Source organism: Trachymyrmex cornetzi, unplaced genomic scaffold (assembly GCF_001594075.2).
Source record: "Trachymyrmex cornetzi isolate Tcor2-1 unplaced genomic scaffold, Tcor1.1 scaffold1388, whole genome shotgun sequence".
Taxonomy (NCBI): domain Eukaryota; kingdom Metazoa; phylum Arthropoda; class Insecta; order Hymenoptera; family Formicidae; genus Trachymyrmex; species Trachymyrmex cornetzi.
This window is the reverse complement of record NW_017295969.1, coordinates 349,030-361,927: the sequence shown is the minus strand read 5'-3', so window position 1 is coordinate 361,927 and position 12,898 is coordinate 349,030. Positions and strand designations below refer to the sequence as shown.

At 32.3% G+C, this 12,898-nt stretch overlaps 1 protein-coding gene across 4 annotated transcripts in view; it reads right to left on the bottom strand.

Moving 5' to 3' along the window:
- Positions 1 to 608: 608 nt before the first annotated feature.
- LOC108771085 (serine/threonine-protein kinase fray2-like) overlaps positions 609 to 12,898 on the bottom strand; it is a 20,770-nt gene continuing 8,480 nt past the window's right edge. For 2 of the 4 annotated variants that reach the window (XM_018522984.1, XM_018522981.1), the window contains exons 2-9: positions 9,442 to 9,787; positions 8,749 to 8,933; positions 3,294 to 3,404; positions 2,614 to 2,713; positions 2,475 to 2,537; positions 2,036 to 2,149; positions 892 to 1,099; positions 609 to 797 (exon numbers count right to left, since the gene is read on the bottom strand). In XM_018522984.1, coding sequence (XP_018378486.1) covers positions 624 to 797; positions 892 to 1,099; positions 2,036 to 2,149; positions 2,475 to 2,537; positions 2,614 to 2,713; positions 3,294 to 3,404; positions 8,749 to 8,933; positions 9,442 to 9,785 — 1,299 coding nt within the window. In that variant the 5' untranslated portion in view covers positions 9,786 to 9,787 and the 3' untranslated portion in view covers positions 609 to 623. Of the gene's footprint in view, positions 798 to 891; positions 1,100 to 2,035; positions 2,150 to 2,474; positions 2,538 to 2,613; positions 2,714 to 3,293; positions 3,405 to 8,748; positions 8,934 to 9,441; positions 9,815 to 9,862; positions 9,897 to 12,898 lie in introns of those variants that run through there. The other 2 variants (XM_018522983.1, XM_018522982.1) reach the window with 2 other exon arrangements.

Below are 12,898 nucleotides of genomic sequence, written 5' to 3'. Positions count from 1 at the left end.
AAACGAGCCGAGAGAGCGGGCACGATTGTAAGGCTAACAATGCGAGTGAAATCATTGCGAGATCTCCCAACATATTTTTAAAGAACCTCCCATTTGCAGGTTCGTTAAGTTTGTTAAGCGAAGCGAGGTATTCTCGGGAATGCCATCTTTATCTATTTATGGCATTACTATTCGGCGATATTTAATCAAATTAGAAAGCATCATTGCAATGCGAAAGATTGAATTGAAATAGGATTAATTTCTCAAAGTTGTGCTATATATATATATATATAATATATAAATATTCTGGAAGCGACGAGTGGCTTGTCGCTCGGTGCGATTGACTCGTGATTTATAGATCCGGGTTCAATCCCACCTGCGCCCACATATGCGATTTTTCGCGTTTAAGAAGCCGAAAATCGCTCCATCTGGTTTAAAAGATATTTGATCACCAGTACTGTACGAATCTGGCATTAGATTCCATATATCAGTGGAAATACGTGTAGATCCCCCAGACTGAAACATTAGACTAACAACCTAATACCGAAAAACAAATTCATACAGAAACCTCATGAGAGGTATGTCCTGTCTCGCCTCGGGATGTTGCGACATCGAGTGAAAAATGAATATATATATATATATATTTACTTACTTGGATTTGGAGGTGGATGTCCCAATCTGTACATATCTGGAGGAAATCTTGGTGGAAATGGTCTAACTGGTGCCATTAAAGTAGGATGTCTGCCTCTTCCCATAGGAGGAATTTGTCCTCTTAATGGAACCATAGGGCTTACTACGATAGGTCTCGGAGGAAAACTCTAGTAGAGATATATATTCACAAGAAAGTCCAACAAAGTTTAGGAACATTCATTAAAAAATGGTCAAGATTGTATACATATGTATCTTACTTACACCATAATAGATAGGTACAGGTATTGGTGATTCGATATAATGTGGCGCTATATCTCTTCGTTCCCTGGATCTATCTCTAGTTTTAGTTCTGTCTCTATTCCTATCTCTTTCTCTGTTTCTCTCCCTATCTCTATCTCTTCTTTCATAAGAACGTTCATTCGATCTTTCACGATATCTGTCGCGATAAGATCTCTCTTCAATAAATGGCCTGTAATAATAATAATAATTGTAATAATAGTAATTAACAAATTACTATTCACAATCTTATTCAACAACGATTTGGCATTCTGTGTTCCTAAATCCAGATAATATTTATGTTGTATAAGATACCTAAAAGACGTCTTTTAGATGTCTTTATGTCTAAAAGATGCAGTCTAATAGCGTATTCGACCCGAGCGAATTTGTACCAATCTAGGTTGGATTAATGACGTTATATGCTCTCCTACTGGTGGAATATATAACGTCAACCAATAGTAGAACATTATCCAACCCAAATGGGAGCAAATCCGCTCGGGTTGAAAACGCCATAAAAGACGTCTTTTAGATACCTTATGTAACATTCACATTATCTAGAAATTTACGGCCAGTACTGAAAATCCATAATTTACCTTACGAGCACTATAGATTTTCAATTGTTGGTAGCGCAACATCCCAAGGCAGGATAGGGCCTATCTCTCATGAGGTTTTTTCGTATCAATGGATTTGTTTTCCGGAGTTAGGTTGTTAGCTTAATATTCAACCTCGAGGATTTATACATGTATGCACCATTGATATTACATGGAACCTATAGATTAATATCGGATCCGAACGGCACTGGTGATCAAAGATCTCTTAATGATCAGATGGAGCCATTTTTGGCTCCTTGAACTCGAAAAATCGCGTATATGAGCGCAGGTGGAATTAAACCCGGATCTACAGATCGCGAATCAACGCACTGAGCGACAAGCCACTCGACACCTCATAGATTTTCAGTACTGGCAGTAAATTTTGGAACACAGTCTTTGTCGTACGTTTTACAAATCAATTAAGTCTGGTAGTACCAAATCATAACAAGTCATAGACTAAAAATAATTTAAATGTTTAAAATAATAAAAATATTTATTTATTTAAAATAATAATCTATGTTAATGATTATGTTCTATACCTGGAATGTGAGTTACGTTCTCTAGAACGCGATCGATTAGTATCATGCTTATTTGCGCCATCTCTTTCGGTATATTTCTCTTTATATTCTCTGCGTTTCTCTAAATCGCTTCTCCTAAAATAAAGTAACAGAATATACTTTTCAGATATAAAACAGTAAGGGAACGTTTATACTGACCGTAATCATATGCCGTATGTCATAATCTGTAAGAATTGACTAATCACAGTTTAATATTCCCCTCTCATTCGATAGTAAGAAGGGAATACTCGGAAGTAATTGGTCAATTTTTACAGATTACGTCATACGAGACATACGATTACGGCCAGTATAAACGCTCTTTTACTTGTTTTTAATTATACGTAATACTTGTTTATATGTACCCTTCATTATTTCAAAAATAAACTTTCTTTATCGCAATAAATAAATAAATAAAGCTTACCCATCATCTTTACGAGTATCACATTTTTCTATCTTATCCTGATGCTTCAAATCCACGCGACGACTATAATCACAAGAAAATAGATTAAAGAGTGTACATTTAACGTAAATAGAATATTGTCATAACGAGTAAAACAAACCTGGATTGATAGGAAGATGGATATCCTGAATAGACACGATTCCTAATAGGACTCAAGGATAAAGATCGTTTCCTCAAAGAACGTGACTTGATTGTCGAGGCTGTATAATATTATAGTGTTAAACTATGTACTATTTTTTTAAATACCGTGTTTTGTAATATTTATTATGAGCCTCAAAAATCGGGAACTAAAACTTTCACACAATTATAGAAAAATAACACGTAATATATCGTCTTCAAACACGCGATCTTTAAATTACCTCTAATTCGATAATAATTATAATTATAAATATAGCTTCCCATTTGAGAAGCATTACAGTCTCGATATTTTCGTCTTATTTTTGGCCAAGAGATATGTCATAAATTTTAAGGAATTGATCAAATAATAATTATACGATTGTATAAAGTTATATTACGAATGTGTATATATATATATATATATATATATATTTGCATATATCATCTATATATATATATATAATCTCAAGTATATTATACTTTTTATGTTATATTAATTTTTTATATTAAATTTTTCTTATTCAAAGAATTTCAAGTACTTCGAAAAAAAATCAAGTGCAACTTTAAGTATTCATTATATTACTTCATTACTTAATTCTTCAATTGGTAAATTCTTCAATGTAAAAACTAATAATAAATAACAATTATTTGTGCAATACATACCCGATTGTTCTTTATCTATGGCTACAACTGTGCGTCGTTCTTCTATTTCGTTAGTCTTGTTTATAACCTTTTTTAATTCTTCCCTGTCGAATATTGGTTTACATCCTTCTCCTATATAATTTATTACATTATTTAATGATGAAATTCTAATATATATATATATATATATGTGTGTAATGAATGAATGAAGGAGACATTCAGACAATTATAATTTTATCTTTCTCATCTATATATCTAAATTAAACTTATATTATCTTCGCTTTAAATAATTTTATTTGTTATTATTGACCATTATCATAATAATAGCAATATTGCTATTGACATGGTCTTGTAACAAAAATATTAAAATAAGAGTTACTTTAAAAACTAAATTCTGTTTTCGCTAGATTTATGACAATACAATATAATAATTTACAAACTAATCTACAATAAATATAATAAATATAGAAAGACTTAAATACAAACTTTGATAAAAAAGTTGCACAAGATTTAAATGATATGATATTTGCAATAAGTCATTAAAATTTTGAGAAAAATAAAACCATGTCCTTTAAGGTCATTTCAAGGTCAACCTTATTTTTTTAAATGGAACCCCCTACATTTTATTGCATATTTTTATAGCTTATCTCGAGAGCTTTCCAAAACACTATAATAAAACATTTTTTCATTAAGTACTTTTCGAGTTATAAAGGTTTGAATTTAACAATTTTTTAACACAAAAGGTAAAATATCTTGTAAAATATTATTTAATTTTCAGTAATCATAACCTTAATAGTTTTGTGCGCGGAATAATGAGACCAACTAATTGGTTAACCCACACGCCACTCTTGCCTTAACTGGGCGGAATCGCACGCCACTTAACAAATTGTTAATTTCAAACCTTTATAACTCAAAAAATACTTAATGAAAAAATGTTTTATTATAGTGTTTTGGAAAGCTCGAGAAAGAGATAAGCTATAAAAATATGCAATAAAATGTAGGGGGTCCCATTTAAAAAAATAAGGTTGACCTTGAAATGACCTCATAGGACATGGTCAAGATCAAAGTCAAGGTCATTATCTTACTCCTCGCTTGAAATCATACAACTTTGCTATTGGACATTTTCACCAAAATGCATTCGAACTGAAGATATTAGGGGGGTCCGATACTTTTCGATAACCCTGTATATTGATGCAGGAACTTAGAATATTTTTCTGAAGGAATGTTATGTCGCAAACCGAGAAGTATGTTTAACTATAACCAAATAATATTCAAACAATATCCAAATAATTTATTGCATATTTTATACTCTTGCTCAAGGCATGAGTTAAATTTCAAATATAGTATTTGCTCTAACGATAATTAATTTTATTTAGATTTCTAAGTTATATGTTTATTTTTTTAATTGAAACATTTAATTAAGCATTATTTATTTATACTAACATTTAATTACGCCTTATTTACTTCTGTTTATACAAAATTTCATTGAACTTAAAACGTCGTTTTTATTACTTCTCATTGAATAAATTACATAATTCGAATTATATAATTCACACATATTATATTACGTGCATTCCTACGTAAAAAATTGTAAATTTGTAAATATGTTAATAATGGTTACGCATTTTTTAATTACTATAAAACTATTCATATAACAATTAAAAAATATTGCTTCACAGAAAATATAATTACACAAATTTTAAAGAGTAAATGATTCAAGTCTACCTACAATGAAGATAAGATTAAACTTTTCATGATTCACTACAACGAAGAATAGAAACGATATATAGGTATATAGAATTAGGTATACATAGAAACAGGAAATTCTTTTTAATAATTTGTTTTTAAATTGATACAATATAGTGAGATAATTTTTAAGTGATTTTTTTATATATGCGAAAAATTTTAAAAATAGTAATTTCTATTATAGCATGATGTAATATTGTTGTTTCACTAATCAGTTTATACAATATTCTTTATTTAATTTGAATTTATATTATTACTTACGATTAAATTGTAAGATGCAGGAAGATACTGCTATTTGCGAATATCCTAATGGAAGATATTTTCTTTCACGGAAGATATTATATTAGTGTTATAAAAGGGATACAAAGATGATGGAAGACAGCCTACAATGAAGATCAGGTATATATAGAAATATAGATATATGTATACCTTATACTTCTTGTGAAAAAAGTTGATAAAAAATAATGAATAATATACTCTTTCTATGTTGAAAAATTTCTTGAATTAGATTTGCAATGTTCATGATTATTACGAGTATTTCTCTTGCTTGTCATCTTCATGAAGTTCATTATCGATTTTTTTATAGTAAATTCTTCATCGATGTAAGGAATAAACCTATAGATGCATCTAGTGCTTACATATCAAAACTTTTGTGCTATTGATACAATAGACACATCATTAGTATTGCAGATACTGTCAGTAGTTTATCTGTAACACAATTCTTCATTTACTGCAGCGTTAAATAATAATTTTACGTAAAAAAAAGAATTTTAGAGAATCAAAGATTTTAAAGAAATTAACAGTTTATCCTCTCTTCTCTTGACGATCACATCTTCAGGATTAAGTATATCTCTTCATAATTCGGTCTTTTCACATTTCACTCATTTTCCAGTGGCGCAACATCTCAAAAAGTTGGGACCGGGCCTACCTCTCATACGTATGCCCGTGGTGCGCACGCATGCGGTTGTACAGACATACGGAACCTACAATTTAATGCCGATTCCGAATGGCAATGTTAAGGGATTTGTTCCTGGCAATAAGTATTGTTGGTGGTTTGCAAGACCGCCGAAGAGGAGCTATGAGCACGAGAAAATTTCTTGGATCTGTCAGGGATCGAACTCGAGTCCCCAAGCATGGTAGACTCACGCGCTGTTCTCCATGCTACGCTTGTGCTCGGTCTTTTTACAGGAATATTCCTATAGAAACAATGTTTTAAGTTAAATGAAATTTTGTACAAACATAAGTAAATAAGGTTTAATTAAATGTAACTTTAGTATAAGTAAATAACGGTTAAATATTTTTCAATAAAAAAAACTAAATATATAGCTTAAAAATCTAAATAAAATGAATTATCGTTAAAACAAAAAATATATTTGAAATGTATATGCATTAAGCAAGCCTCTTGCTGCAAGAGTATCAAATATGCAGTAAATTATTTGGATATTGTTTGAATATTATTTAATTATAGTTAAACATATTTCTCGATTTGCGACATAATATCCCTTCAGGAAAACATTCTAAATTCCTGCATCAATATATATTTTACACCTTATATCTCTTGTGAAAAAAACCGCAGGTTGAAAATAATGGATAAAATACTCTTCCTGTGTTGAAAAATGTCTTGAATCAGATTTGCAATGTTCATCATTATTACAAGTATTTCTCTTGCTTGTCGTCTTCAGGGAGTTCATTATCATTTTTTTTAGATGGTAAAGTCTTCATAGACGTAAAGAATAAACCTATCGATGCATCAATCTAGATGAGAGTGAAGCTGGCAGCCAGACTTAGCAGCCAGAACGCTCCAGCCAGGGCCGAATAGGGTACTGGGGCCCAGAAATTAAAAATTAATAAAACGCATTAAAAACTATTAAAAGCAAGCCACACAATTCAGGTGATACAAAAATAGATAAAATATGTAAAATTTAAAATAATCTGACAGGGGATAAGCATTATTGATAACAATAAAATTAATTAACATTCATATATTTACTATTCAGCAGCCAGATCGACCGCAAACCCGTAACGACTTGAAAAAAATCACACATACTCTATGAGATGAGTAGAACAGAGTGACATCGCGATCTAACCGGTTAAGGGCCCCATTGTTTATAAAAAAAATTAAATAACATTTATAAACAACTTAGCAGCCAGACCAAACGCAAACTCGTAGCGACTTGAAAAAAATCACACATACTCTGCGAGACGAGTAGAAAAGAATGACATTGCAATCTGCTAAGTTGTTTATAAATGTTAATTAATTTTTTTTATAAACAATGGTGTCCTTAACCGGTTAGATCGCGATGTCATTGTTTTCTACTCGTCTCGTAGAGTATGTGTGATTTTTTTCAAGTCGCTACGAGTTTGCGTTTGGTCTGGCTGCTAAATTGTTAATAAATGTTATTTAATTTTTTTTTATTTCCTTTGTATTTCCTTTTATTCTATACACTAATTATACATTAATTATATTTCACTGATAAGATCTAGTGTGTGGCATATGCTCTACCGTTTCTTTTGTTTATTTATTAGCCACTTATTGAGGACAATTTTGTTAATTTTTTTTATAAACAATGGGGTCCTTAATCGGTTAGATCGCGATGTCATTCTTTTCTACTCGTCTCGTAGAGTATGTGTGATTTTTTTCAAGTCGCTACGAGTTTGCGTTTGGTCTGGCTGCTAAGTTGTTTATAAATGTTATTTAATTTTTTTTATAAACAATGGGGTCCTTAACCGGTTAGATCGCGATGTCACTCTGTTCTACTCATCTCGTAGAGTATGTATGATTTTTTTCAAGTCGTTACGGGTTTGCGGTCGATCTGGCTGCTGAATAGTAAATATATGAATGTTAATTAATTTTATTGTTATCAATAATGCTTATCCCCTGTCAGATTATTTTAAATTTTACATATTTTATCTATTTTTGTATCACCTGAATTGTGTGACTTGCTCTTAATAGTTTTTAATGCGTTTTATTAATTTTTAATTTCTGGGCCCCAGTACCCTATTCGGCTCTGGCTGCAGCGTTCCGGCTGCTAAGTCTGGCTGCCAGCTTCACTCTCATTCAATCTAGTGCTTATACAGGGTGTTTGAAAATTATCGGCTAATCGATCACGAGCAGGTAGAACGGACCGAATTGAATCGAAAAATCTTATACCATTTTGTAGGTTGCGCAATAGTTCACAAGATATTAACGTTTAAAGATAGCCGAATAAGCGTCTGACCGGCCTACTGATGCCGAATATACAACCTATCATCCCCACCGATCGCACGGAGCGCGGGCCACTGGGAGTAGGAATTGCCACTAAACGTCTTCAAACGATTCAAACGGAACGCCTAGCAGGCCATCCCCACTCCCAGCGGTCCGCGCGCCGTGCGATGGGTGGGGACGGTAGGTTGTATATTCGGCAGCAGTAGGCCGGCCGGACGCGCTTATTCGGCTATCTTTAAACGTTAATATCTCGTTAACTATTGCGCAACCTACAAAATGGTATAAGATTTTTCGATTCAATTCGGTCCGTTCTACCTGCTCGTGATCGATTAGCCGATAATTTTCAAACACCCTGTATATCAAACCTTTTGTGCTATTGATACAATAGAGATATATCATTATTATTGCAGATACAGTCAATTCTTTATCTGTAACAATTCTTCATTTACTGCAGAGCTAAATAATAATTTTCTGCAAAAATAAGAATTTTACAAAATCATAAAGATAGAGAAATTAACAGTTTACCCTCTCTTCTCTTGACGATCACATCTTCAGGATTAAGTATATCCCTTTCTAATTCGGTAACAGGTCCTTTTACAGGAATATTCCTATGAATATCAACTTTAATTCGACGTAGTTCCGAAGTATCAATCTGTGCATTCTGAGGACCTCTAAATAAAGGTACTGTTCGACTTGTAGACCCATCTAATCTAAAGAGAATTTGATAATACGTTAAATTAATTATAATTATTATACTGTTAAAATAACCAGATCCTTTTTTCAGGAAAATAGTTCTATTCTGGATACATCCTTTTAAAAAAAATAGTTCTTTTTTTTCTCCTGTTTAAAAAAAATATTTTTATTTTTCTATTTTCTCAATAAAATGTCTTTTATACTATTTAAAAAATAATTATAAAAAATATCATTACTGTTGTCTGTGTCACTGTGATAAGTAACCAATAATGGCCAAACAATCTTCAATAAACGATGGAATAACACTGCTCTAATATATAAATACATTTTTACTATTATGTAAGTAATATTCTCTAAAAATAAATTTGTGTTTTATACTAATTATCTTTTTTACTTTTTAAATTCATTTCGTTGAAATTCTTTCTGGATATATTTTCAAGTCACCTTATTTTTATCAAGTACCAATAAATGCTTGGACCATAATAAAGATACAAGTATATAATTGTGTATATATCGTACACTCACTCTTCATGAAGGCTACCAGATTTGGAAGCAGTTGATGTAGATCTATCTCTGTACCGAACATGCGAGGGAGACTCACTACCACTTTTACTTTGACTATGATGCGAGGTGATTTCCTCAGCATATTTTAAAGCTTGTGCACGGTTCCTTTCATATTCTAAAATTTTTTGCTGCTTCAATTTTTCATGTTGTCTCTCTCGCTCTTGCTGGCGTTGCCATTCTCGTCTGCGCCTCTGCTCCTCTTCTTCGGTTCTTGAACGTAAAACTGTAAAAGTATTGTGATCTTCATTACGTGTTGATCTTGACTCCTCACCGCTCCGGAAAGTTGTCGATCGCATAGGATTCATTGCTGAAAATATAAAACAAAATAAGTTCACTAAAATATATTAATTAAAAATTAGATTAACAGAAATTCAATATTAACAGCTAATACAGAATATCATTTCTTATTATTTCTGTTAGCAGAGCCTATCTGTGTTTGATTATGCGTGAATATACGTTGAGGAAAAGGAAAATAACGTCTACTACTTGCTTGATGTTTACAACGTGTGTATTAACGAAAAGATTAATAAGATCGATGCAATGGCAACCACATCGATATTAAGATCGATATCTGCGAGTTACAATTCTCGATAGCAGAGTGTATCAAATATATATCAAATCCCCCACTTTGGCCGGTATTCATAGTCGGATCTTATATTTAAGACCATCTTAAGTACAGTCTTAAGATGTCATGAACCAATCAGAAGGCCGCATTAGTGACTTAAGACATTACTTAAGACTGTCTTAAAATAAGAACCGACTATGAATACCGGCCTTTGCTCACTCTACAATTTGACGTAGTCTCAATCTTTCCACATGTTTATTCATTATTGAATGAGGTAGTGGCTTTGTAAAAATATCCGCCACATTATCACTAGACGATAGGTATTCCAACTTAGGGTGCGTTCCGTTTCTCGCATGATGCGCATAATGCATCGTTTATCCTTGTTGCTCACCAAATGTTAAACAAGGACAATGGATGCATCATGCACATCATACGAGATACGGAACGCACCTTTAATCAATCCCTCTTCGTGCATCTCTCTAGTAATGTGATAAGCTATGTCAATATGTTTCGTACGCGACCTCTCTATCTTATTTCTTATGAAATCAATTGCTGATTTGTTATCGCATCTAATGACATATGGCCTACAAGGCACGTCTAAGCCATTTTTCCGCGCTAATTCTTTGAACATCATATTTAACCACATAACTTCCTTTACAGCCACTTCCAAACCAATATATTCAGCTTCCATAGTAAATTGAAATTGACTTTTGTTTATTAGATTTCCAAGTTATCGGATTCCCATTTACAAAAACCACTATACCACTATAAGAGTGTCTATCATCTACGTCTGATGCCCAGTCTGCATCACTAAAAATTTCTATGTCATTCGCGCCACAACCATATACTAAATTGAGATCTTTTGTCACAGCTAGATATCTTAATACTTTCTTAGCTTGTAACTAATGTGCCCTTCCGGGATTGGAACTAAATTGTGATAACTTTGTTACCGCAAATAATATGTCTGGCCGTGTTGCCAGTGCTACATACATCAATGAACTGATTAATTGTTTATATGGTGTATTTTTCATTTCGTCCTTTTCAACATCACTATGTGGGCTGTCACATTTTGATAGTTTTACTCCTGGATCAATCGGCTTTGCTCGTTTCACAATCATCTAAATTATATTCGCTTAATAATTTGCTTATATAGCATAACTTTTGCGATAATTTTACTTCCTTATCATCGTATTCGATATTTATTCCTAATAAGTACGACGCTTTACCTAAATCTCTTATTTCATATTCTGACGATAACAATACTTTAACTTCGTTTATTTTATCAATTGATCGAGCAAATATTATAATATCATCTACATATAACGTAAGGATAAGATCATTGTTATAAGTATAAACACAGTTGTTTGCTTGTAATCTATCAAATCCCCTTTTAATTAGGAATTCATCAATTGCATTGTTCCAATTACGTCCTGACTGTTTCAAACCGTATATTGGTTTTAAAAGTTTTGCTACTTTTATGTCATAATCCATGTGTCCGAGTGGCAATCTCATATATATTTCTTCTTTAAGATTTCCGTAGAGATATGCGCATTTTATATCTAAATGATGTATTTCCCAATTGTATGATGTTGTAATAGATATTAATAGTCTAATTAATGAAACGTTTGCGATAGGAGCATATGATCCGAATAATCTATATCTTTCTTTTGAGAAAACCCTTGTGCATCTACTCTAGCTCTATATCTTACTACCTTGCCAGAATCTGTTTTAACCTTGTAAACCCATTTATTTCCAATACAATTAATATCATCCGGTTTACTTAATATTTCCCATGTGTTCCTATCATCTAAGTCTTTTAATTCTTCGTTCATTGCTGTTTTCCATTCTTGCGATTGTGGTGAAGTCATGCCTCTTTATATGTCGTAGGTTCTACTGTTTCTGCTAAATTTGATTCTATAGTTTTAGGTTTACCTGCACGACCCCACGGATTTCGAATTGTTTTTCTTGGTCTACCTACACTACGTTTTCTATCTGATGTGGACCCTTGTGTATTAACAGATTTCGCTTTATCATCGCTAGTTACTGACTCTTTATCTTCATCTTCATCCGTGGTATCCACATCATCTGTTTCAACTATACTATTATTATATGGCGTTTCAAGTATTTTTCTGTTATAGATATATTCATATCCGCAAATATCTTCAATAAACTCTACATGTTTTGTTTGAATTACGTCATTTCTAACCGGATCCCATAACCTATATCCCTTAGTTTGACTGGAATAACCAATAAATATACATTCTTTTCCTCTAGAATCGAGTTTGTGTCTACCTTGTTTAATGACATGTGCGTAAGCTAAACATCCATAAACCTTTAGATGTTTTACGCTAGGTTTATTTTTTGTTCAAATTCCTTCTGGGATATCGTTGATGGAAGAATGTATGACTCTATTTTTAATATAACACGCGGTTACTATCGCTTCTACCCAAAATCTTTCGGGTAATTCGGCATTTTTTAAGCATCGTTCGTACTAGATCTAACAGTGTCCTATTAATACGTTCTGCAACTCCGTTCATTTGTGGTGTATCTACGTTTGTATGTTCGTGTTTTATCCCCATGTCGTCAAACATCTGCTTAAGGGTTTTATTACAATACTCTAGCCCATTATCACTCCTGAATCTTTTCACCTTTCTATCAGTTTCTCTTTCTATCCTGGCTATGTATTTTCGAACATATTTAGCTACCTCATTTTTAGTTTTCAAGCAATACACTGTTACTTTTCTAGAATAATCATCAGTAAATGTTAAAACGTACTTTGCTCCACCAATTGATTTTGTCGGCATAGGACCGCATAAATCAGAATGAATCAGTTCTAATACATTTTTTGTTTAT